The 26,567-nt window shown below is 41.7% G+C and overlaps 2 protein-coding genes across 4 annotated transcripts in view; one reads left to right on the top strand and one right to left on the bottom strand.

Annotated features, from left to right (window-relative positions):
• RAB20 (RAB20, member RAS oncogene family) overlaps positions 1 to 7,653 on the top strand; it is a 28,198-nt gene extending 20,545 nt beyond the window's left edge. Inside the window, exon 2 of the mRNA XM_030962169.1 lies at positions 6,492 to 7,653. Within this exon, the coding sequence (XP_030818029.1) occupies positions 6,492 to 7,012 (521 nt within the window). The 3' untranslated portion in view covers positions 7,013 to 7,653. The remainder of the gene's footprint in view (positions 1 to 6,491) is intronic.
• Positions 7,654 to 14,111: 6,458 nt separating this feature from the next.
• The window catches only part of COL4A2 (collagen type IV alpha 2 chain), a 141,465-nt gene continuing 129,009 nt past the window's right edge, over positions 14,112 to 26,567 (bottom strand). For all 3 annotated transcript variants that reach the window (XM_030962981.1, XM_030962973.1, XM_030962985.1), the window contains exons 38-48: positions 25,973 to 26,080; positions 24,646 to 24,717; positions 24,134 to 24,259; positions 22,681 to 22,797; positions 21,127 to 21,288; positions 20,893 to 20,991; positions 20,219 to 20,365; positions 19,497 to 19,613; positions 18,436 to 18,627; positions 17,387 to 17,673; positions 14,112 to 14,468 (exon numbers count right to left, since the gene is read on the bottom strand). In XM_030962981.1, coding sequence (XP_030818841.1) covers positions 14,214 to 14,468; positions 17,387 to 17,673; positions 18,436 to 18,627; positions 19,497 to 19,613; positions 20,219 to 20,365; positions 20,893 to 20,991; positions 21,127 to 21,288; positions 22,681 to 22,797; positions 24,134 to 24,259; positions 24,646 to 24,717; positions 25,973 to 26,080 — 1,682 coding nt within the window. In that variant the 3' untranslated portion in view covers positions 14,112 to 14,213. The remainder of the gene's footprint in view (positions 14,469 to 17,386; positions 17,674 to 18,435; positions 18,628 to 19,496; positions 19,614 to 20,218; positions 20,366 to 20,892; positions 20,992 to 21,126; positions 21,289 to 22,680; positions 22,798 to 24,133; positions 24,260 to 24,645; positions 24,718 to 25,972; positions 26,081 to 26,567) is intronic.

Here is a 26,567-nt window from a genome sequence, read left to right as displayed (position 1 = left end):
ATACATCCTTGGCTCCTCTGAATCTGGGACTTGCCTCCATTGGGATATTATGATCTTTTTATGGGAGGAGATTTGTAGCACTTGGAGCTAATGTCCAGAGTATATTTGCCTTCCTGACCACCAGCCTCCAGGGGAGAAGCTGCAGCTCATGCAGTACATTTCCTTTATCTATCTAAAAGCAGCAGTATAAATACCTAAATGCTGTCAGGCTTCGCTCTTAGCTTTGGATCTAAGCTTGTGAATAACCTCTGTGATAAGGACTCAGTGTGTGTATATATTGGTAGGAAGAAGGAATCATGTGCGACACGATGGTGATTTTACATGTTTTTGTGTTTTAAATCAGACCGAAAATAAGAATGTTATAAAGACTGAAGTTGTGTTAATTGTTTCTATTTTAAGAGTTTTTAAATAACCTCCATTTTCTAAGACCAGACCTAAGGGTGTTAAGGAATTCATAGAAAATGATTGTGCAGTGCGCAAGTTCTAGTCTTCCTAGTCATTGATTTTTGTGTCCAAGGGGCACATTTGTTAGTGGAAGTGTGGCATTTCTAGTACAATAATTAAAGCTGACTGGAGGACAGGGCTCAGTTTGATTTCTTGTCTTGCTTAAGTGAGAAGTGAAAGACTGCTTCTGATTCGTGTGAGTTTGTTTTCTCACACTGAGCTGCTGTTTTGCAGAAGGAGATTTAGAAGACTAGAATAATTCATGTTTGTAGAGTGGGGATGTTTGCAGGGTCTTGGCAATTTCAGACTTCTTCAGAACCCAAAGTATTTGCTCATTAAGTAAAAACTGCATGGATTTAAGGGAAGAGATGATTTATTTCACAAATTTAAGTCATCTTCTATTACAAGATAAAGATTCTTGAGTTTACAATTCAGAATAAATTGTATTTAGAAGTGGAGTAAGCATATCTCAATCATGTATTACTTTGAGCCCACTTTCTTGACTGTTTTTGATGTTCTCTTCTCTTTGGAGAGCTTTATGAAAGAATTTTCCTTTGTTCATTGTTCACTTAACCCATGTGGTAGTTATTTTCTTCTTCCGTGTGTAGCTCTTTCTACTTTAAAACATGCAAGTAAAGCCCTTTGGTTATTAAGATCACTACTCTCCTATGTTTATGTTCTATTCTGCTTTGGCCAAGACATACACATCTAATTTTAATAACTTAAATAGAAGCTGCTAAAATAGGGCACAGTTCATGCCATGAATGTTGATTCATATCTAAGTAATGAATATAAACAAAATAAACGCCATCTTGTTTTTTAGCAGAGCTAGCTAGCTGTTGCATACTGAAGCTTCAACATATGCAAGTGTCTTCTGTAATGCAGCTTTGTGAATGTATAATACTGGGTGAAGGTGGAGCTGAAATGAATTTTATCGTTACTCAACTATAATTGTTTTTGTGGTTGGTGGTTGTTTTTTTCTGAGGAGAAGGTAGGGGGTGTTGTGTTGGAGTTTTTTGTTTGTTTGGATTTGTTGGTTTAATTTTTTAGTTTCTCCATCTCAGAGACTATCATTCCATGGGGAATTTTGTCTTGAAGAAAAACCAAATGTTGGCATTTTTCTGGCAGATCAGGAAATCATGTATTCTGACAGCTCCTGGACATGTAGAAATTGGACACTCCAGTCCTTTGTGACTCATGTTTCCACAAATTTCTATTTATGTAATCCTTGTTAATCCTTTGGGATGGAGAGCTTTATTTTTATCCCCAAGTAACCACAGATGTAGTCCAGTTCTTAACAAAGCTCCTGACTTCAAGGGAAATATGATAAAGCCTCCTACAAGAAATAAATACCAACCTTGAACAAGGTAATGAAGAACCCTGACTTCATCACTCTCAGAACTTGACAGCCTGACTCATATGTGGGCAGGAGAATTTTCCTGAAACCTTTAGGGACCTTCACTGTTTGTTCTTTGGTAGTCATTACAATGCTTGGTATATGTGCACAAATAGAAATCTCAGTTCCTAGCAAAATTGTTTCCCCTGATGTCCTTTAAAGGGTCACAACTTTACTGCCTTGTCTGTGAACAGAAAGAAATGTTGTTCCCCTTTCAAAAGGGATCTTTGTCTACCCTTGTGATTGAGAGGATGTTCCTGCTGAGGTAACTCAAGAGCATAAGGGTCACCCTTTGAACCTTCATCTACTGCAGCTGAATCCTCAAAGCTCATTTCTTTCTAATCCTGATTTCTGTGCTGTGTCATGGGTGTCATACTTTCTCTTTTCTTTCCTCTTCTAGCATCTCCCCAGGGTACAGTTCCTATCCCTCTCCGTGTACACTCAAGTTCAGACTCCTACAAAGCAGAAAGAGAATCTGAAAGACAAAAGCTAGCTGATACCTTGTGTTTCTGTTAATTCCTCTCTGCTGTTCAGATTACAGTACTGCACAAATCACAGTGAAAATCCTTGGAAGGTCCCTGGTTTATGGACTGAACACTTCCTGGACAATTCTGCAATCTTGTGCAATTTTAACGCAATGGTTGCATGCCTCTGTAGCCCACCTTTGTGTACTTTTCCCCAGTACATATTTACCTTAGGAACTGAGTTACGCTGCCACTTAGACTATGATATCAGAGTAAAAATAGTACTTTTTTCAGTACTTTACTGAAAGTACTTTACCTCTTTAGCTCTTTAATAGTTGCTGTGTTCTATTCCCTCCAGACTGAAAGTAACAGCCTGTTTTGCATTCTTGTACATGCTCAACACTGAGAGATTTAAAACTTCTTCGGGTAGAAGTTGTGCCACTTCAGAAGCTGTGGTGAAAGCCTTTGAAGAGGTGGTAGGTAAGGAGCATTCAAATCTGGCTTCTAATCTCATAAACATACACAGCTACTTCATGGGCTACTTTGGATACCGCCCTCAGGGGCCATGAGCAGGCAGAGAGCTCCAAGAGCAGCAGCATTGAGGTGCTGCTGTTGTCAGTGAATCCCACAGCTGGAAGGGACTGGGATGCTTGGATCCCAAGGGCTGTGGTCCCATCCAGAGAAAGCATTCACAGGGGCTGCTGCCTTCCAACTGAGAGGTCAAAGTGCAGTAGGAGGCCTTAAGTTCAAGTCTTAGTACACTTTAAATCTAGCCTTGCTTATTTGTCAAGCCAGCCTCTTGCAAGGTCTGCTTTTCCCTTCTTTCTCTGTTAGGTTCATTACAAACTCCATGGTACTGAGGTCCATTTGGCTCAAAACTCTTGAATTTGTTTATGACAGCCATTGCAGGACTTGGAAAATGCTTGTTGGTTGTGCTGCCTCTGGGTGGCTGAAGTCTCCAACAGGTCTTTGTATTCTTGATCAAAGACCTTCTGAAAAGCTGATGGTGCTGCAGATAGGGATACAGCTGTAGGGTTGTTGAACTGCCTAAACACGGCAAAGTATAAAGATGAAAAGGAAATTAAAATTGGTTTTTGGTTGCTTGGTTTTCAGAATTTTCCCTGATGTCGTGCCTTTGTGGTTGATTTGGTGGTTCTTGCAATTCCTTTGACTGCAAATTTTTTGACAGTTCTTTCACTCTTCTCTGTTACCTTTATTTTTTGAAAAGGCAAAATTATTTAATTGTTGGTTTCAGGGCTTACCACTTACTAATGGTATAAAAAATTATGTGGTTGGAGCGGGACCAGATGGGTCCAGAGTTAAAAATAACTGGCAATAAGATGGGGATGGTTATTCTCATGCAGTAAGTTTTTCATCCTAATGTCTGATACTATTTTGCCTGACACCTTGGGGACATACATTAGTTTAAATACTTTGTGTAGTTTTGGGGTTTTTTTCCATACGTAGAGTTGTTCCAGCCCATAAGTGTCAGAAGTGGTCTTTACAAGGAAACTGCTACAAAAATACATTGTGCAGTTTTTTCTGCATGTTGATTGTGCTGTTAGGGTGTCCAGAGGAGTCTATCCATAATTCCTTTGGTATAATTAGTCCCTTATGCAAGGTAAATTCTTACTGTTTCTTTCCCCCTCTCAACAATGTATTAGTTATAGAAGTAGTCAGTTGGTATTTGCCATGTAAAAGTGTCATGGCTTATATTATGCTGTGCAAGATTAGATTAGCATACAAATGCCATAAAACAAGTAATAGTATTGTTCTACTGCTTGGTTGCTGTAGCAAACAGTTCTGGGGGCTGCATTTTATGGCTTAGGCATCTGAGGTGGGAGGACGGGGGAGATACATGTTCCATTGTGGTTTCCAGACCACAGTATAATCAGGGTTCGGGTGAGAACAAAATCAGTCACAGTGCAAACTTCTGTTGAAAACCTGGGGACATTTAAAGACCCAGTTGCAGTGCAACTGGAAGTACAACTTTAACATGAGATTGGAGAAAAAAGCATAAAAAGACTGACCTGCTCCATCCCCTGCATCCCAATCTCCCTTGCCCTTACTCAACATACCTAAACAAGGGTATAGCTATTCTTTTTTTAAACCTCCTTTTTTCCTACCTCCCAGATCATGAGTTAAAGAATTTCTCTTGCTGAGGGAAGGCAAATCAGAGGTTATACAAAATTTCACTGAAGCAATTTTCCATAAACTTTGCCTAATGATTTTCTGAATGCTGTTCACTGAACTTTTGACCTCTGCAATGTTATATAACTGCTATTACCAGTTTTTCACTTTGCGGGAAAGTATTTCAATTACACGCATGTTTTTGATGTGAAATCCTCATTTTCTGTGTGACGAGAAAGAAACTGAGGAACGACTATTTTTTTTTCCTCAGCATTGTCCCTGAATTTATAGACATCTGTTTCTACCTTTTTTTCCAGTCATTCACCAGCCTGAAAGATTCCACAATTTTTCCTCATGCAAATGTTTCACATACTTCTGAGCATTCTCACCAGCTTTCTTTTACCCCTCTTTATAGTGAGCTCTGCACCTTTCCACACCTCTCTCTCTGGCAGCTGCCAGAGTTTCACTCGGTGTTAAATGTGCAATGAGATTTGGATTTCATGTTCTAGCTTGATGTTTCCCAGATCTGTTTTACTGATAATGATGAGCACTGTCTCTCTTCTGGCAGCCATGGAGTACAGTTTTGATGTTTCTTGAAGGTCTTACTGCAGTTCTGTACCCCCCCAGAGGTGGATTCTGACTTCCTTTCACAGACTGCATGTTCATGTGCAGATGTGTTTTCCCAATGTGTGCTGACCTCCATTTTTCAGCATTAATTTCTTCTGCCTTTCCTATTCCACAGTCATTTACAAGGATTTCATGATGAATCATTGAGGATGATGAAATAGCTCATGGTGGTCAGTAGCTTTGTGCAGAAGATGAATGTAACCAGATCTCTTCCAGATTGTCTATAAATGAAGGCTCTGTGCAAAGGGATTGTGTGAAAAGAGTTGGCAAATGTTGATTTTTAAATGTTCATAAGCATGTAGTTGGCTCTTTTTTTCTCTGTTCATTCACAGTTATGTAGTGACCTAAGGCTGACTCTGATGGCTGGAAATCTAGTGTGTTTTATCTTTTTCTTGATGCAGTTTTGGATAGTAAAGCATACAGCATATTCTACAGGTAGCAAGTATTTGGGGAAGGTAGCAGTTCTGAATAGGAAGGAAAGCACAGTTTGTCTTCTGCCTAATTTCCCTTAGTCCTGTTGCAACTACGAAGAACATTTTTTGCTTCCCAGGGTTTAATGAAGAGTCAGTTTTGTCTTACAAGAAATGGACGCCATCAAGGTTTACTTGGAGGTGCTGGAAGATAGTCCCTGAATGAGGAGAAAGAAATGTTTTAACTGTTGGTTATTGAGCAATGACCAGGGCAACTTAAAATATTAATTTCTCTTAGAATGTATTAGGATTTTCTGTATATTGTATGTTTAATACTCTAAAAAATGTGTGAAAACTGGCGGAGGGACACATGCATATCACTACCAGGCTGGATACCATAGGAGACTTTTCCTGTAAAGCCAAGGTACCTGAGAGCTGTGGGCATATAGCATCAGACCATATGGCTTACAAAATCCTTCAAAACTTAGGAAGAAATGGATTACTGTTTTTAATACAGATTTCTGAATTGGAAGTACTTGAAAATGCATGCTGGAGTTATAGGAGTAATAAATTCTAGCAGAACTTGAAAAAGTAGAACTATTTTTTTGTAAATGGTGAGGTAGATGGATGGGCCATCTGTGGGTGCAAGCAGGCTAGTAGTTAATGTAACGTAAATCAACCAGCGTGCAATTCAATAAAAAAGAAGCCAGGTTCTTTTTGCTCTCTGCAAGTATGAATGCTGCATGAGCTTCCTTGTTCACTGGTCTCTAAAGATTCCCTTCTCTGAGACTGAGCAAGCAGTGAGCAGAGCTGTTCTGTGGCACTGTTGCTCTCTTAGAGAAAAACAGAAGGAAAAACCTGAAAGTGCTACAAATAACATTTGTATCTAAAAATAGCATTTTTATCTTCACTGCTTCATCCAGACTTGTGAAATTGGTTTAAAATTCCTTAAACTCTCTTACTTGGCCAATAATGTGTTTTCCAGCACGCTAACATTTGCTGTGTTTAAACCTTTGCCAGGACGGGAGCAGTTCCATGGCCTCGGGTCTATGTACTGCAGAGGAGCGGCTGCTGTGATCCTCACGTACGACGTGAACAGCCTCCAGAGCCTGACAGAGCTGGAAGAAAGATTCTTGGCTCTGACAGACAGTGCAAGTGCTGACTGCATTTTTGCTATTGTTGGAAATAAAGTTGACCTCAGCGATGACTGTACTTTAGCACCGGATGAAAACAGACCGGGGAAGTCTGGTGCCAGCTGTGGCTCAAAGGTGCGAAAACAAGTCCGTGCAGAGGATGCAATCGCGCTCTATAAAAAGATACTGAAATACAAAATGCTAGATGAGAAGGATGTTCCAGCAGCTGAGAAAATGTGTTTTGAGACCAGTGCAAAGACGGGATACAAGGTGGACTACCTGTTTGAAACTGTGTTTGACATGGTAGTCCCAATAATCGTACGGCAGAAAGCTGAGGGGCCACCGCAAACCGTAGACATCACGGACTACAAGCCAGCCAAAAGGACAAAATCAGGTTGTTGTGCCTGAATATCTATGTGACATAGAAAAGGGGAGGGATTTTTCACTCCAGCAAAATGAGGAATATGAACTGCTTGCAGTTGACCAGAAAGGAAAGTCAAGGAATAAGTAGACTAAAACGGTGTATTAAAAAAAAAAAAGAAAAGAAACAATAAATCTTCTGACCATTAAAGGCTTCTGGGAAGCTCTGTGTATAAAAAAATGGGAATGCAAGTGAAATTATGGATTAAGACTTGCCAATTTCCATGGGCTCTGAAGACAAGTGGTGTGTTATTAGAATGGGTAGTGACAATCATTTGGACAGATTTGAAAGATTCTGATTTTTAGTGACTTGCCATTTCATGTTGCATGTAAATGATCTGTTTGTGTACTCTTGAAACTTTCATATGATGATCTTCTTTTCCCTTATGATTCTGACTTTGGAAGACTGAACACACAGTACTTTTTTATTCTTAAGGAAAAAAAGAAAATCCAGGTATATTTATATTTGTAGCTAATAAATCAATTGCAATCTTTTTATGTCAGACTTGACAGCATATGATTCAGAAGCTGAACTATTAAAATCACTGTGGATATGTACTGTTCATTTGGAGACTTTATTAATGAGAATTCTTCTTCCATAGTGGGCTTTCATGTGTTAACAAGCAGTATCCCAGCAATGGCTGTTCTAATTGCAAGTTGCAGGAGGAATTTTTTTTCTTTCCTTCCATTTTTCCCTTGTAATTATTTTTAATATAGGAGGGTTTTGGGGAAGAAATCAATCTTATTTTGTCTGTATTTTTGTAAAAACCTCTTTTTGGTGCCTTTAGGCGTCTCATTGTGTTCAGCATCTGTGTTCTGTCTCCTTTCCCACTCCTTAGTTGTTCTCAGGCAGAGCTGCAGCTTTGATTTTTATCAGCTGTGCATGACATTACTACCTGGAGTAGTAATTACCTCTACCTGGAGGGAAGTGAAGACTGGTGTTTTCAGATGTGAAACAGGCTAATGCAGGAGGAAGGGAAGAAACTGCCTTTTGTGGAGTAAAAGGCCCATGAAGGAGCAATAATGAGGTACAGGTTTCTCTCCTGACTGCAGTAAAAAGGTGTGGCTAACACTTAATAGAGCTCCTGGAGTTTCCCAACCCTCTCAGCTACAAAGAATGCATGTAGTGACCCAGGAGCTCACACTGAACTGAGGCAGAGTGAAGAACTTCTAGTTTTTAAACACACTCTGAGACTCCCCCCCCGCCCCACTCCATTCCTCCCAAAACCAGCCAACCACTCATGCCCAAGGATGCAGCTTGCATGTTTTCAGTTTTGTGAGCTCCTGTGTGGGGACTCCATCTTCCTTTGGGTGCCTCTGGTACAGTTTTCTAAAACGAAGGGTTGGTGGTTCTTACACTTTGTCACTGCCTCTCTCTGTCCCACCCAAATCACAGTTGTTCCATACATAGGGAGAAAATTCCTAAATAAATGTTAAATTAAATTTTTACTAAATGTATTTAAAGCACTTTTTTTTGGAAGTTCATCCTGTTGAGCAAATTACTGCAGAGCAGTAGCTTTATTTTCTGCTTTCAAGTTAATTCATAGTACACATGTAGTGGGGAAGAATGGCTTGAGAGAGAAACCACTCAGCATTAAATAAAATAATCATAGGTTTGGGTTGGAAGGGATCTTTAAATGTCATCTTGTCCGCTTCCCCATGCATTGAGCAGGTAGGTCTTCAATTTGATCAGGTTGCTCTGTCCTATCAAAACTTGAATATTTCCACGGATGGGGCACCTACCTCTGGGTGGTGCAAAAGGTGCAACACCTGTTGCAGTGTTTTACCAAGCTCATTGTCAAAATGTCTTCCTTGTATCTAGTCTGCACCTGTCCTTTTGTGGTTTAAAATCATTACCCCTTTTCCTATTGCTACAGGCCCTACTACAGGTTGTAATCTTTTGGGTTTGCCAGTGGCTTGCAGACACCTACCAGTGTCAGAGACTAAACACCACCTGAGCTGTGGTATTTTAAAATGTGTATAATTAGAAACCTTCTAGTCATTAACAAAATTCCAGGGTCAGTAGGTAGTCTTCCCTCAGGACTGGGAAGAGACAAGCAAGCTACACTCTCAGTTTTGTTTGTGACCAAAGGGTTCTGCAGACACACCTGTGAGAAGTCCAGCACTGGCTTTCCTGCTTCTGTTGGCAGCTGAACCTGCAACACATGCTGATTGCAAGGTCAGGCATATTGGGAGATGTACATCCAGAAGGCACAGAGTAGGAAAAATAGTTGTAAATTTAACATCCAACTCTTCTTAAGGTATAAGTATTTGCAATTCAGTTGCACCAGCGCTTGATTCATATGAGATGTTAAGTAATTCTTAGTCTTTCTAAAAGCTCCAACTTGGGTGTTTTCACCAAATGAGATGACACAGGAACCAGTCTTGTGTGCTGCACTCTTGCCCTTAAGGCTACACTTGTCTGCTATGACGTTCTTGTTTTTTTTTTAGTGTTGCTGGCTATTGTTCCTTGAGAAATTTCTGGGTTATGATGGGATGACACTGTACCAGCCTTTGTGAGATCATGGGATTACAGGACAAAACCTGGGAAGTAGTTGTGTAATACATGGGAGCTGTTGAAGAGAGGTCAGTTGTCTGGAGCTGGGCCTGTTGTGGTGATGCTGCTGAAGCCAAGGGAAATCCTCCCTGCCAGGACTGCTGAAGGTGGTTGAAAGCATGGACTAAGGACTCTGCCTGCCACGCCAGGGAGGGGGAACTCATTTGACAAGCATTTATTCCCCCTGCCCCTCTCCCTGTTGTGCCTGGATTATGTGATCATATAGTGAAATAAAAGAGGTGCTATTTTTGGCCATGCTGGGTGAATGTGAGCTACAGTGCCTGAGGTGATGGCTGAGCCTGAGGTGGTGGCTGAGCCAGGCTGACCATGGGGAAGGATCTGCGCCAGAGTGGTTGAGAAGGATCCATCCTGCTTTCTGCCCTCCACAGGCACTCATGGTGCAAAATGGAGGTTGGCATGGGCCCTTGACAACCCCAACAAGGCTGCAAGTCCTGTGGGGGCCATAAAAGAACCTCCTCTGCCAGTGCCCATAGGGCTGGCAAAGCTTCTGAGCCTCTTAGCTACATCCTTGCCCCCATCCTGGTGGGAAGCCCTCCTGCCTGTTTGTGCTACTCTGTTAGTGAGTCATGGGGTGCTGTGATGTTGCTTCTTTCCCTTGTTCGGTAGGCTTTAGCTGTTGTGTGCAGAACAACTGCAGGGCCATGTCCCCGCTCCCCCTCAGTGAGTGGCCGTGTCTGGGGGTGTCACTGGTCCCCATGTGGTTACAGGGGCAGCTGCTGCCTGCCCTTGGGTGCTCTTGGCATATTGGCAATGACCCCTCAGCCTCTCCTCTGGCAACAATCTCACACCTCCTGTGCCAAGGCCATGCTTGCTGCTTGCTAATTTTCTATTTCTGGCAGCCACGAACAAGCACAGTCATATGGGGTGTGAACAGACTCTGCTCATTTGGTCAATAGCTCTGAGGGAATAATTGGGGTCAACTCGTGTCACTATGTTGACTTCACTTATATCAGTGTTAGTACACTGTTGCACTAATACCTGTAGAAGGGAAATATAACCTCATTTATCTTCTCCAGGCATGGCAGCATGTTATGCTTCACATGTTTTCAAACAGGAAAGTGTAGGAAGCATACACCATGCTTTGAAGTAGCAGATGTGGTCAAACAGAGACAAAACATTTGTGATTTTTTTACATCCTAGGCTGGAGCACTCTTAGTCAGTAAAAGGATTGTTTTGTTTTGCTGTAGCTGAGTTTTTCCTATTGAGAGGTATTTTAGCTTCCTGAAAGTGGGTTCTACAACCATAACTGTGGAATGGTTTGGGTTGGAAGGGATCTTCAAGAATCATCTAGTTCCAACCCTCTGGCCATGGGCAGGGACATCTGCCAGCTACTTGACCAGGTTGCTCAAAGCACCATCCAGCCTGGCCTTGAACACACTTGAGGATGGGACAACCACAGCTTTTATGTGAAACCTACTCCAGTGTGTCACCACCCTCACAGTAAAAAATGTCCTCCTTCTGTCCAATCTAAACCAACCCTCTTTCAGTTTAGAACTGCTTCCCCTTGCCCTGTTCAATACAGGTCTTGCTAAGTCTCCTTTAGGTACTTTGAGGCTGCTCTAAGATCTCCCCAGAGTTTTCAGCTGAACAACCCCAACTGTCAGCCTGTCTCCATAGGAGAGGAGTTAGTCTTGCAGCCGAGAGGCAGTTTGACGAGTCAGTGTCTTTCCATGCAGTGCTCTGGATGAGCTCACCAGGTGCAATCCTCTGTGTGCTGTGAGTGTTCCACGTGTCTGTGTGCACGAAGTCCCTGCCCTGCTCTGAGCCGCGATTGCGCAGCTTTGGGGAAACACAGCTCTGGGTACAAGGACCTGAAGCACATGACACACACCAAGTACAGAAGCTCAAGCCTGCTTAGCACCCTGTGGGTTTTATGGTTGTCTTTTCCTTGCACCATGCTGATTTGTTCCACTTAATGCTGTGCTGGGACCACTCTGAACACACTTGTTAAGATCAGCTTATTGAATGAGAGAAAATGAAGAAGCAAAGCAACTGTTGGTGGAAGAACCATGTGCTGAAGTTTTATGTGCAAGAGCAATGATCTTTGCAGGAAGATTAGGCAATATATTAGCCATGAAAATCCAAATAGTTTGCTGCTGTTGTTGACATAATCAGTTTTTACAGATTTGTTTCACCTTCACTTGAGTTCTCTTAAAACACTGAATGTGCTGCATTGCCAGAGTTGCATACTGTACAACCCACAAGTGATAGTTTTATGATCATCCCACAAGCACTGCTGTCTAGCAATATGTGGAAGAGGCAAGTTGTGTGTTCTTGGGTATTTGTTATTGCCATGCTTAAGAGAACTGGCAAATATTGAATAGATTTAGCTCACATTGGCTGCAATGCTTTCAGTACTAAGAGTTCTCTTTTGCTGAAATAAATAATAGTGTGATAAGTTTGTTCAGGGGCTGCCTTTCAGAGCTAATGCAGGGTCAGAGAGCTCATCTAAAGCTCAGGTAATTTCTCTGTTTATGGCTATATCTAATTATATGATCAGCTAATGTGGGTCAGATGGTGTGCTAGGTAAGTACCTGAAGGCAGCCTACTTGAAAGATGGCAGGGGACTTTTTACAAGGGCATGTAGTGCCAGGACAAGAAGGAATGGTTTCAAATTGAGAGTAGGTTTAGATTAGATATTAAGAAAAAAATCTTTACTGTGAAGGTGGTGATGCACTGGAACTTGTTTCCCTGAGAAGTTGTGGGTGCCCCATCCCTGGAAGTGTGTAAGGCCAGGTTGGATGTCACTCTGAGCAATCTGGTCTAGTGAAAGATCTCCCTTCCATGGCAGGGGGCTTGGAACAAACTTATTTTTATGGTTCCTTCCAATTCAACCCATTCTATGATTCTAGACCTTTAACTTAATTTATATTTTTTTCTTCTGTGGAGGTAACACTTGTCAAGTCTGGTAAATGTTGGTTTCCTGAACATTGTAGAGCATGAATAATGGTTGTTTTAATCTGCAATGGCACAGTTTATTTGCTTTTATCATTCTAACAACAAATTAAATACTATTTCACTTGTTCATTTTAAAGAAGTGATTTTAGAGACAGCTTCCCTCTTAGATCTTTTTAAGTGCAATGAAACAAACAAGTGTTCTCTGGTTGAAGAGTTTGAGTTTCAGTGGGAGGAGTTTGCTGGGAGTGCTTTTTTAATTCCTTAGTGCAAACAAAGTATTTCAACAGAGTAGTCCATATGCATGGTATGGAAAAACACAGTTTACAAAACAGAAATCACCAGCAAATAGAGATGTAGAAAAAAAGGGTTTATTTATGATACAGTGAGGTTGGAATGTAATAATAAAAGCCAAGAAGCACCTGAAGCAGGAGTGAGGTGAGTTACTGAAAAATCACTGTCATTGCTATAAATATTAATCAGATTATGTGAACATGAATTTTGTAGCTCATCATTTTTTCCCTCCTCTCTTGCAGTGCTGACAGACAACTTTGGGCTAAATTGTTTCTTTCTAGAGAAGGAAAGAACTAGCCATTCTGGCAATTATCACCCCTTTTCTACAGGAAAAGATGATGCCAAGCAAATGCCTTGCTTCCCTCCCTTTGCTTTTGCAAGGATGACTCTGCAGGTCATCCCATTGCCACTTGTCCCCAGCTGCCAGGACAGGACACATTAAAGAGCCAGCTGGCAGGGCTGAAAGTTTTGTGTTAGAAGGTCATGTGGCATCCAGCACTCCTGCACATCCTACCCTGTGTGCTGCTCCAACATGATGTGCCTAAGGCCTGTTTGTGATGAGTGGCTTCATTTTGGAGGGGAAAAGGTGCAATGCAAAAACCAATTGCTGCTGCTGCTGTGGGGGTGGTGTGACACAGATGAAATGTCCACAGAACGGTGGAGCACGGGATCGTTTGGTAGTCTAGGAAAAACACCATCAAGCTTATAAAATAAATGCTAATCTTCTTCATGTAGACTTCTAACCAAACTGAAAGAGTTGCATTTTGTGATTTACTGGTTTTGGGAGCCTATGGGCTTTTTTACTGGCACTGGTTAAGTGCTAAAGCATGGTGAGGCTTGGGAGAAAAAAAAAATGATGGTGTTGGGTGTGTTTGAAATGCCCAAGCAGAAAATACTAAAATGAAAATTAGGTTTAAGTGCTGGACATGAGCATTTTGGACCACAGTATATTTTCAGTATTTTGCAACAATTTAGGACTTAGCTCATCCTGTGTTAATTTATGGAACTGCAGCTGTTAGTGTTTACTGTTGTGACAAATACAGTAAATAGAAAGATACATATATTCTCTTCAGGTAAAGGTGGTGGGTATCTGACCAAGGAAACCTTTTATTACTGAAGTTTTTTTGGTGTTTCAAAGCTGTGAGTATTTCTATCATTTGGCAAATGATGTAATATTAGACTAGCAAAAAATGTGTATATATTCTGCATAGTGGGAGAACACACCACTAGATCTGTTCGACTTAATTTGTGTTATACTTAACTTGCTTTTACAGACATTTAAAAAATTAATTTCCATTCAGCTTTTGAGGTAATAAGTTAAAAAAAGCACCAACATGATTTATGCAATTGTCTAACCACCTCAGAAGGCTCCTCAGTATAAGAACTACGTGATAAGGAGGTTCCTTATACTGTGAGAGACTTCTATAAGTTTTTCATACAGACTTGACATCTGCTGATATGGCTTCGGATGAGTCCTGCCTTGAGTGTGTCTCCCGAGGGCTTGCTTTGGAAGGGCTGGTCGATGGTGGTGAGCCAGAAGCTGTATTTGTTTGCAAAGTAGTGACAGGTTCCGCGGGCGCCGTTGCATTCGATGAAAGGAGTCGCCCTGAAATCCTCCAGGCAGCTCCCAGGAGAAACCAGCGACTGTCCTCCACCTTCATCACCAGCAGCAGTGTGCTAAGGGAGACAAGGAGGGCAGTGTTCAGAGTGCAGCCTCAGGCAGTGCTGTGATAAACTCACAAGTGTGAAAAGAGAAAAAACGCTAGAATTGCTCCCAATTCTTATCTCCAGAGCAGAAAGTTGGCCAGTCCTGCAGCCGTGTAAGGGTTTGGCTATGCTGTAACTATATAAAGCAGCTAGTCCACATGTTGATGCCTCTTTGAAATCTTCTAACAAACATCTTTTCTGTAGTTAAGATTTTCACTGTTGGAAATCTTAGAATTGGAGAATCATTTAGGTGGAAAGGGCCCACTGGAGGTCACTTTCTCCAGTTCCCTGCTCAAAGCAGAGCTGACACCAAAGTTGCCCTCAGTTGCTCCATGGTGCTGTGGAGTTAATACCTCTAAGGATGGACCTCCCACAACTTGTCTGTGCATCTTGCTCCTCTGTTTTATTACCCTCACTAAGAACAATTTTTCACCATATATTTAATTCAAACTTCCCAAATTATAAAGTCTTACTCTGCATTGCATCTGAGGAGCACTGCAGAATTAGCCTCTATACAATAACTAGTTCCTTGTAGGACATGTTTTTTTTAACAGTGAATTACATCATAATCATGCATCTTTACACCACTCAACTGTTGCCTTTGACAGGTTCTGTGATAATGAACTGCATGTTACTTTTCTTCTGTCACAGGCATTACTAACAAAATGGGCATTTTTTCTGTCCCTTTAATAAATATACAGCTGTATTTTTGTTAGGAAGTGAAATAATCTGTAATATAAAAGAAAGCAGCTGGAAAATAAAGTTCTTAAACAGTTTTGTAAATGTAGGGAATGTAAGAGGCAGCATAAATTATTTCAACTTTGAGGCCTCTGCAGTTGGAGCTGGAAAGCAGATAGTAACAACTGCCGATGCTATTTGAGCCCTGGGATGGGAGCAGCCCTGCCTGGCAACCTCAGGTTGAGCTCTGGTATTCCATGCTTGGTCTATAAGCTCCAACTCTATGCCTATAATAGCTCTTCTGGTATTCACTATGGCTTTTTATCCTCCTGCAATGCTTACCCATATAGGATGTGTGATAGTGGAGTGCCCTCAATACATGAAATCTTACTGACTTCTCTGGCTGGGCAGTCTGTGCTGACTGAGGATCCTCCCTTACTCAGGGGAAGGAGGTGACAAATTTAAGCCAAGGAATTAAAACAGCATGTACTCTGAGAAAACCACAAGTGTGCTCTACTGCTTCCACAGTTGCCTGAGAAGCAAAAATGCATACACCAAACACTTCATTTGCTCCACAAGCTAGCTGGGAAAATGGGGATTTTTCTCACAGTGCTGACAGACTTTGTTCTGGGAAAAAGTTCTTGCTAAGGTGACAACTTTGCTCTTAACAATGCTCAGTGTTTACATGGGGCTCTGCAAATATTTAATTAATTCTTGGCATTCTTGTGAAGGAACTATGAGATTGGTATCAGGGCTTTTTATAGAAGCAAAAGAAAGGTCAAACACAGGGATAGTAAAAAATTTAAACTACTCTATCAAAATGTGGGGTTTTCTTTTGTACCTAATTTTGGATTTGCCTGTATCTTATTTTCTGAAAAATTTAAGTTTTTGGCTTTTGACATACAAATTGTTTGTGGGTAAGATTGATTATTGTTCTTTTATGATGTCTCCTGCCACAGAAATCTTGTTTCTTTTCCAGTACTGTTTACTTCAGGATTCAGCCCAGTCTTCAAAAAATTAACAATATAGGCATGCTGCTGCAGGTTTTGACTCTTGTGTTCATCAAGCAAGTCAGAAAAAATGAGCATCTGTCAGATCATTCACTGACATTTTAGATGCTCTTTAAGCTCTCTGTACAGTCTTGCAAAAAAAGGTCAGGCCCTTCAGTAGGTCTTCTGCTGCACACCCAGCACTAAGTTTTTCTGTAACATCCTGTCGCAGACATCCTTTTTATGAAAAATCCTTTCTTAGGATTTTTCCTGCTGAAGCTGAGACGTTTCAGCAACAAGAGGTAAACAATAATTATCTGCTGCTGTGGAATGCAACAGGTGGACCTGTGATTGGTCTCCTGTGGATGTTTGGATCTGGTGACCACTCACAGCAGAGCTGGCTCTCGGTCTCTGTTGGAGCCAGCTGCCTTTGTTATCATTCTTTCTTTTCTATTCTTAGCCTAGCTAGCTTCTGAAACCTTTCCTTCTATTTCTTTTTAGTATAGTTATAATGTAATATATATATATCATAAAATAATAAATCAAGCCTTCTGAACATGGAGTCAACGTTCTCACCTCTTCCCTCAATCAAGAACCCTTGTGACCACTGTCACAACATCCCATTTCCTAATTGTAAGCTCACAAGATTGAAGAGCTCATGTACACCATGGGATGTACAGCTCAGCTCTTACTGCCAACAACACTGAAACTTAAATTTTTAAAACAACCAGAGGCTGTCTCTCCAGAGTAAATGAAAGACTTTGGCTTCAAAATCTTCGACCAAAACACCAATGATTTTTAAATTTTGAAAAGAAGGGAAAAAGCATGTTGTTACTTTTCCTTTTTCCCCCCTAGATCAGCTTCTTAGTAGTGATGTATGTAAATAACTCAAAATCTTTAGCTGTAACAATGCTCTGTATGCTCCTGTTGCACCTCAGTGTAATTTTATTTGTTAAGTCACAGCTGTCCTTTAAGTCTGTTCTGAAGTGCTATTTTGTACATAAAGTAAGGTCTCCAGATGCTACTCTGACAAGAGACAATTTTCTCTGAAATTCACAGAAATTTTCATCTTCCTAGAAATTACTTTTGTAGCTCACTGGTTCCCCAGTATGATGCATGGTTTTGGTCTTGCTGCCTCTGAAGCGGAACAGCCTTACTAGTACCAAACACTCAAATTTAAACCCCATTGCTGCACAAAATGTGACCCTGGAGACCCAATACCATAAGGAAGGAATATCCGATCCACAAACTGCGCCAGCCTTCAGGGCAGTGAGGAATAGAAGCTTCTTGGCTGTGGACAGCAATTGCCACAGCTGGGGCCTCACAGACTGAGCAGCGACTGATATATGGCTTAATGTCTTCTTCTGCCACGGGCATCATTGGGAGAGGTGCTGTGGTTGAGAGCCAGTAGGATTTATCATTTCGACTTGCATAGTAGCAAATATCCCCAGGGTTACAGTAGAGGAATGGCATGGTGCTAAAGCGAGACAAACACGAGCCAGCCAGCCCTGTTCAAAAAGAAGAAGAAAAAGGCAATCATTCTCACAGAAGACAATGCACACTTCCAGTTTCCTGCTCTTTCCCAAGTACCTGCCAGGAAAGCCCCATGGTCCAGAATGTTTTGCTGACTTTACAGGTGCCCTCAAACAGCACTAATGACTTGCAGGAGCTCTCTCAGGGGCACCCATAAAGACATGTAGTTTTTATTCTCATTTTGGTGCTTCCTAAGCCTGTTTGTTGTAGTCCCAGCTTTTGGAATCCAGGCTGGTGCCAGCAGTTGTAAGACCGTTTCTGGCTGGGCTGTTTAGGTCCACTCCGGCTAGCTACTGACCCCAGCCCACACGGTCTTACATGGATGAAAGCAAAAGGCCGGAAGCGCTCTTCTCCCCGTGGGGATAAATGTCCTCTGTTTATTGTCTTGAGAACCACCAGATGGAAAAACCCACATGGAAAGAGCACTCATGGCTCATGGTGAGAGACTTTTATACTTGAGGGAATGGGGGGCGGAGGAGGACCACGGCCAATGGGATACCAGTAGGGAGGGGCGAGGGGAGGGACTAACCAGGGAATAGATCGCCAGGGGGGTACTGGGGACAGGGGTGGCTGAGGGAGAAACCAGGTGATAGGAGAAGGGGAAGAACAAACCATGTGATATAACATCAACTATTCAGTATGATATAAAGACTACTCTGTGCAAATCTCTAATAACCCAGTGCAAAACAACTAAATAAACTATTTAGTGTAATACAACAAGCAGTATTTGTACATACCTAGATCCTGGTTGTGTGCTTTTTCTTGTCCTTCAAAATACAGTAGGCTGTATCCACTCCAGAGTTTGTTCATGCCCACTGGGCACATTGGCTCTTGGTCGGACTGGCTGTGCTTCACCAGCAGGTAGCCCATGCTGACACTGCGGCCCGGCATGCCTGGGGGCCCAGGGCTGCCGGGCCGGCCTGGCTGGCCTTAGAGGAGAGCAGAAAAGAAAGAATCCAGCTGGGTTTGTGCTCCCACAAATGATCTGGTGCTAGCTGATATTCCAGCTAAGCTGCTGACAAACAGCTTAATGGCATGATGCCTTTGCTTTATGGTAAATTATTGTTAAGAAGAGCGGCAGTTCTAGGATTATAACAGTTGCTGGATTAGGCTCCTTGGTTTCTAATATAATGTATTTCACACCAGAACTAGGGAAAGTTACAAATAAAGTTCTGATGAATTTGAGCATACAGAGATGAGCAGATTTTCCCTCTAAAATATTTTCTTAGTTCAAGATTTACCAGTGGTTGTTGGACTTCTTGCATTTGACTCATACACTTGAAACTATGCTCTGCAAATACCTTTTTCTTTGTGTGCTTAGCTAACTAAGATAGTAATAGTTCTGCTCTTTGATTTGATAAGGACACAGGTATTTCCTTTGCAGACACATTCCCTTAAACTTCATCTATCCAAGTTTCACCTACCCAGCCTTCATCTCCATGAATGTAACTGTTAGTTAAACACTAGGCTGAAAATACTTAAAGAGAATAAATACACTCAGAATGAAACAAACTCATGAGTGGACTGATATTTACAGCTATCAAAATTTATTCTGAAAATACTGCTCTAAGGTAACTGTTAACATTTAATTAGTTGTCCCTTGTGAAGTATCTATGAAGACAGAAACTTTCCTCCCCTCCCTTTCCCTCCCCTCCTCCACCTTCCTTTTGCTCCCTACCCCCTCCTCTTGCCTCCTCCTCTCTCTCCTCTCATTTCCTTCCAGTGAAGTAGTAACTGCAGAGCAATGAAGTGCAGAGAAATGGGAAAGAGGAAAAAAGTGCTGTGTGATATCTCTTACCTTCAAATCCCACTGGACCCTGAAATCCCATTCCTCCTTGTTCCCCTCTGGAGCCAGGAGAAGCTGGAATGCCACCCCTGCCCTGGAGTCCTGGCTCTCCTGGTGAGCCTCTGAAACCTTATACAACAATGGTTGTAAGCACAGTGACTGCAGACATATCAACATGCCCATCCCACTTTGTTAATGTGTTCTCTCCTGGTGTATGTTTGGTCCTGTCTGCTGGGTTTGCACTGAAGGTAAGATCCTATGGTGCTTGCTCAGCCAAAAAGCACCAAGTTCATTAGAAAAGCTTGCTGGGGTCAAGACTACATGAGTCCTGCAACCTTAATCCTTCACTCTTGGCACCACTTATCTCTGATGAGGCTCATGGCAAAAGGTGCAGTATATCAGCTCTACACGTCACTGATGCTAGGTTATTCCCCGAGCTGACAGTGTTCTCACAAGGATGCGCATTTTTCACCAAAGATGTTCAGTCTTGATGTGCATGAGATCCATATCTGATGTTGTTTTGGCTTTGTGAGTGTTGCCAAAGTTATTTCCTGTTTTGCTTATGTTCTGAATGCTAGGAGGAGAAAGAAAGCTGAAGCCTCAGCTTTGGAAGACTAAAAATTGCCTCTCCTTTCTGGATTACAGACTTTAAAGTAGATGAGCATCAAATCAGTGCTCTGGTGGCCTCAGTATGCTAAGGGGAACAGCTTTCAGTCTGAATGTGTGATTCCTACCTGGATCTCCTGGTGGGCCCTGAGGTCCCATATCTCCTGGGCTTCCCTGAGGTCCGATACTTCCACGGGGACCTGGTGAACCTTGCTCAGCAACCAGCCTTGGAGGATCAGGGGCTCGCCCAGGAGAGCCTGGAGGTCCCTGGAAGCCTGTCATTAGAAGCAGGATGAGATAGTTTGATAAAAAAAACTAAAAACTGAACCACTCTGTATTTTTTCCTTAATGTACTTTCATCCAGAGACATGTTGCTCTTACTTGGCTGCATATGCATGACAGGTGCAGCACCATCTTTTGATGGGCTTCAAGAGACACAAATACGTGATGGTATAGATGGAGAGATGGATTTTAAAGCTCTCTTTAAATATTCAGGTTGTCTACTCTGTGGGATTAATTTAGACAATAAATCCTTCTTTTTATTGACTGCAAAAGTGGCTCTGAGTTTGGAGTAGGCACCTCATACAAGTCAAATTCATAAAGCCAAAACTTGACTACTCATGTTAAATTCAGGCATCTGACCCTGGAATTTCCCAGGATTCACAGAGTCATTCAGGATGGAGGACTCTGGAGGCCACCAAGCCGAACCTCCTGCTCAAAGCAAGGCCAGTTAGATCAGCTCTGTGGAGCTGCAGAACGAGTGGTTTCAGAAGGAGTCACACATCTGACTGCACGCACTTACCTGTTACTCCTCTATCCCCCTTGGGTCCAATGGGTCCCAGGTCACCTGGAAATCCTACTGTGCCCATAAAGCCAATGACACCTTGTTCACCCCTGGGACCTTTAATGCAAAATGACAAGTGGCATTATTGCATTTCAGTACAAATCAAGTGAGTGCAAAAGTCATGGTGTTAAAGATGCTGTAGCACAGAAGGCTCCCCTGCTTCCTGCCACAATCAGCATTTCCCGTCCTTACCTTTTGGTCCAGGCAATCCAGGCAGGCCAGGACTTCCTGATAATCCAGGATCACCTCTACTTCCTTTTGGGCCGATTTCTCCAGTCCTACCTGCTTCTCCACTTTCTCCTTTGCTTCCTGGTGGAGCAGGTGTTCCAGGCTGCCCCTGTGGTCCTGGATAGCCTGTTTAGAGGAAATATAGATTCTAATCTGTTTATACAGATTATATAGATTGTAATCTGTTTATACTTAACATCTGGGCACAGAGGAAAGTAACAGAACTATCTAACTGTATCCCATCAGGTTCTATTTCCTTAATTTAAGCAGCGGACAGATTTATTCAGCACTCCTGCTCCTGCTCTCAGGCTGGCAGCAGTGGCAGAGGAATTAGAGTATGAAGCTCCCACAAAACAATGTTATCTCAAGCAAGATTTCAGCAGAAATAGGGTGCCTGCTGAGATACAGCCTTCCATGAACAATTCCTCCACTAGCAAATGCCCCACTTCCCTAGGTGTTTCCTTGCTTCATCCTAAATTATCCAAGTAGCTAGAGAGAAATCAGAGAGCAGCAAGTATCTGACTCACAGCCAAGGACTTACTGTTCTGTGTATCTTAGTGCTCAGTTGAACATCTGGAACCAAATAAGTACTTCATGCTGTCTTGGGAATGATGGGAACAGCTTCTTTTTCTAGAATTTTCTATTGCCTGAAGCTAAACCAGAGGTAACTGAAGAGGTTTCTCTTCAGTTACCTCTGCTGCTTACAAGACATTTGGACCTTTTTTTTTCTGAGGAGAGAATAGCCCTTACTATGTAGGGTTTTGAGTGGGACATCTCTTGTGCTGCCTTTTGAGGCTGGATCACATGAGGATACGATTGCAAGATGTATGTGGCAAAGTCAGAGTGAGCCACACTTGTCTCACCATTTTGGCTGGGATATGGTGTTACTGTTTCCACTCTCCTGACTGCTTGGAGAGTTGGAATCAGTATGCAGAGTCAGGCCAACTAACATCCTCTTTAAACTTGGAAGCCTAGCCATTTTGTTGGTTTTCAGCTGGTTTGTCTGTTTTAAGTTTTTGCTGAGTTTACACAAAAATTTCCATCCATCATAAAAAGATGTTAGTGGAACAACTTCTGCTACAAGCTCTTCATAGTGGCACTGCAATTTGAAATAATTGTGCAGTCCAATAAGCAACAGTAATTTTTAAGAAGGAAGAGCTAACACTTTCCAGTGTAATTTAGCTTTCATGGTCATTTCACATAGGAGAATTTTGTGAATGATTAAAACTATTTAATAGACTTGCAAGTCTGCCACAGACCTCAGATTTTAGAATAGTAGATTAGCATAATGCTTCTGAAAGTTGTCAAGAGAATTCTGGATTATTTAATCTGTTATTTGCATGAAGATCAAACCCTTCCATGAGGACAACCTGGAGGAACTGACTTTTGCCTTCAAGAGGTCTGTGTCTATTATCTCATCTACCATGAGTTCTGTCCAACAATTTTAGTGCTATATTTAATAGGGCTACTTTATTGAAACAAGACAGAAATAACAATGACTGCTGTTGCATGAATTACCTGGCACTCCATCTAGACCTGGGGAGCCTTTATCACCAGGATATCCTGATATATTTGAAATCCCAGGAGGCCCTGGAAATCCTTCCTGCCCAGGAATACCAAAGGATCCTGGGACTCCTGAAGGGAAAAAAAGAAATAATTAATACTGCAAGGAAAATGCACAATTGCAATTAAAATGACTCACCTTAGACTAAGGAGTGGGATTTTCAAAATAGAAAACACCTGCAGTTCCCACTGATTTCTGTTTTATTTTTTCAGATGATACCATGGAAGTTGTTTTTTCTTTTTTAAAGAACCAAATATTAGTCCTCTGCCAAAGCTCTCTGGGTAGCTAATTACATTTCACTGTGTTGAATACTAATAATCTTGTGTCTGCCAGGTAAAATATTATTTCAAGATAGGAAGTACTCAAAATATCCTAGGTATACTGAAGCAGGCAGGAAGGCAGCTTTGTTCTTCTGTGCCTGCAGGGTCAGGGCTGACAATTAGCATTATCGGGTGTGAGTTAAAACCAAAAGCTCAAATCCAAGAAGTTCTCTAGAGATGAAAAATTGTTAAGTGGTCAAAAGTCTGCCCTACCAATAACAGATTAGTCTTTTAAGTATATTGAAGTTGTTACGAAGTTGACCTTCTGTTTAAAATTGCGACAAATAAAAATGAGTGAGGTATGAATGAATGCTTGATAATAAATCTCTGAATGGTGTTCGAGATGGCATATCATGTTAGTAACAATGAAGTGTAACACAAAAGATTATGTATGAACCATAGAACCAAGCAGGCAAAGGCGGTAAGGTTTTACATCTCAGTCAGTCCTTAATCCTTTCAGAGCCAAAATGTTTGAAAAATTTAAAAAACAAACCCCCAAAAAACATAAGTAATTAGTTTATTTGTTCATCAGTCTGGTGGCTTCTTGATGGGTGAAAACCAGGTGGTGACCCATTCTGAGATGAGCACAGTCTGTTACAGCACAGAGGGCTGGAGCTTACTCTGCACAAAGGATAGATGGCACCAGCAAAGCACTGTGTATGGGAACAGAGCCCCTAGGTGCCAGCAGGACCATCACACATTGAGAGGCAGTGAGGCTTTCAGGAGAAAGGGAAATATAGACAGGTTTGTAACAAAAAGAGAGAGGGATCATGCGTTTGTGTAACCAGAACTCGATTAAAAATATTTGGGGAGCTGATGGCTGAGAGTAGCCTCTGGCATTTGCAGCTTGCTGAGCCCAGTGGGTGCGACAAGATGGGGAAGCATCCAGGCTGTGCAGCACTGGGGAATACACACTGCTGATCCTGAGCAAGGGCTGGCTGAGCTGCAGCACAAACTCCAAACAGTGACCTCCCCAGCTTTGGGAGTTCACCTATTCACCTGCCTACCCCACAGTGTATTTTGTGACATCTCTAACACCCACAGAAGAAACAAGTCACAGGAGGATCTCATTCTCTGGAGCACAGACCTGGAACACCTCTCTCTCCCTTCTGGCCTGGAGGTCCTCGGCTGCCTTCTACTCTGCTTGGCTCTCCTGCTTCTCCTTTGTCCCCCGCTGCACCTGGGAAACCTGCAGAGCCGTACCCATCTGGACCTGTTGAGTTGTTCAGAATGAAGAGGAAAGCTGAAACATTTCTGCATATAACAATGCATGCTAAAGTACATGTATAGAGCATGTGGATTTACAAAATACATGAGTCTGTAACGGCTTATTGGATAAAAGGCTCATGATGAGAAAAAAAGGCCTTGAAGTTTTAACTTTATCAGAGGAAAGAAACAATGATTTGAAGTTGTGTTCTGATCCCCCTATGGAGTTGCACATAGTGTATGAATTGTTTGCCAGAGCCCACAATAATGAAGCACATTCCAAAGCTTTGGAGGACACAGTTTAAAAAATTGCATTACAAAGATCTCACTCACCAAGCTTGAAGAGAACACAATGTTGTGCCTTTGAACAGGCAGAGTAACAGCCTCACTTACCTGGTGATCCTGGTAAGCCCTTAGTGCCTGGTAAACCATGCAGTCCACTGATTCCCCTGAAGCCAGGCTGGCCTGTTTTAAAATTATATTCATGATTATCATAATGCTTTCTATTAGTCTGTATATATTCCTGGGCAAAAAAAAAATCAAATGCTTGAATAAATGCTATTCTATGTTAAAATATGGTGTATTATATGCAAATGAATTAATTACTCTAAGTTTATTATTAAATACACCACGCTATGGTTTTGTGATTGGCAAATTTTGTTCTTATCCAATAAACTCATTACTCAAGAGATATTTTTAAAAATATCTCTGATCCATCTGGCAGCATGTCATTAGTTCCAGTCTTGCTGCCATAGTTTTTTTAATACCCATTTAGTTTTCCAAAATCCACAAGCCAAGACAATTATGACATAATTGTAGACTCTAAATGTGGTTATAATAAAGCTGTCTTCAGGAGCAATTCATTCTGTGTCATTTAAAAAAACTCCAAAACTCTAAAAAAATGTCTGATAGCTACCGTTACTATTGTTACAGGTAAAATATATTCCATCTATTTGTACCTGTCAAAGTGGTAAGTATGATGTTGAAGCTAGACAATGGCCAGAGCTCTGGAGGACTATTCAGTCTCAGAAAAATAAGTGTCTGTCTGTCTCTCTTCACTGTCTAAAAAGGCAGTCTTCATAACTGGATTAGCTTAGCTTTGAGGCAGATTCAGACAGAAGAATCTTACTAAAAGATTCCTGGCTGAAAGGTAGAAAAACATCAGCTGCCTTAATATATAAAGGAATTAAGTGGCAGCCATTGAGATTCTGTATCCTGTGATACAAACAGCTTCATTTTAAACTATCACCTGCATTTTCATAGCACAATTCTGTCTAAATCATAAGTCATTTATTCTTGAAACCAGATATTGAATCAGTTAAAAGTTTTTGGTGATGATGCAGGACAAATACGTTGCTTGCTATCTAATGCCACATTATAATATTCTCATATTGTACATCACTACCCTTGCTGCATGTTTAATAATTTTTATTGCTTTTTTTCTTCCTAGCTGTCATGAAAAACAAAAATGTTTCTTGAAAATTGCTTTCCTAGATGAAGAGGTCATCAACAGTTAAAAGGAGCTGAAAAGATACCAGAAGCCATAAATCAGCAACCACATCTCATTGTTAATGCACTTGGACTTTGTGAGGAACAAATATTTTAGTACAGGAAACTGCCACTCTGAACTGCAAAACCCCCCTTTCTTCTTCTTCACCCCAAAAGAACATATGCAAGTGTTCACACAGAAATGATTGAGTGGCTGAAGGTGTACACATACCTGCTTGTCCTGGTAAGCCAGGCCAGCCAGGAGCTCCCTTTTGACCTGTAAATCCAGGAGTCCCAGGGCTTCCTTGCTGCCCTGGGGGGCCAACCAGTCCTGGCAAACCTGCGCGACAACAATGAATCATTGCTCATGAGCATCCTTAAAACCAACACCAAAACACAGACTTGTGCTACTTTCATTCTCCCAGGCAGAAAAATGAAGACTTTCCCTTCCTGATGTCATTGTATGACACTGCCCTGCTCATCCAAGTGGGAGAAAACCAAAGAGAGCACAGGTAGGAGAGACAAAGTATAAAAGAACAGCTCATTACAAACTTCAGGTTTCTGACAGCCTCAGAAAGACAGCAAGCTCCTCCTAATAAAATAACTTTACTTCTATTGCCAGTTACAAGTGATTTCATTTCTGTGCATGTCACTTTCCCCTTCTGCTGCACTAGTTTTGCCTTTCCCACTGAGAAGCTGATCAGACAAGAAATGTTTCCCAGTTAGGCACCTGTTGAAGCTCTTCCAGCCTTGGCTGGAGTTTCTAAGCCCTCTAATGAGAAGAAGTGTGGAGCAACTGTTCTAAAAGAGCATTTCCATGATCCTCC

The sequence above is a fragment of the Camarhynchus parvulus genome, chromosome 1 (genome assembly GCF_901933205.1).
Source record: "Camarhynchus parvulus chromosome 1, STF_HiC, whole genome shotgun sequence".
Classification (NCBI taxonomy): Eukaryota; Metazoa; Chordata; class Aves; order Passeriformes; family Thraupidae; genus Camarhynchus; species Camarhynchus parvulus.
This window is presented reverse-complemented; position numbering and strand designations above follow the sequence as displayed.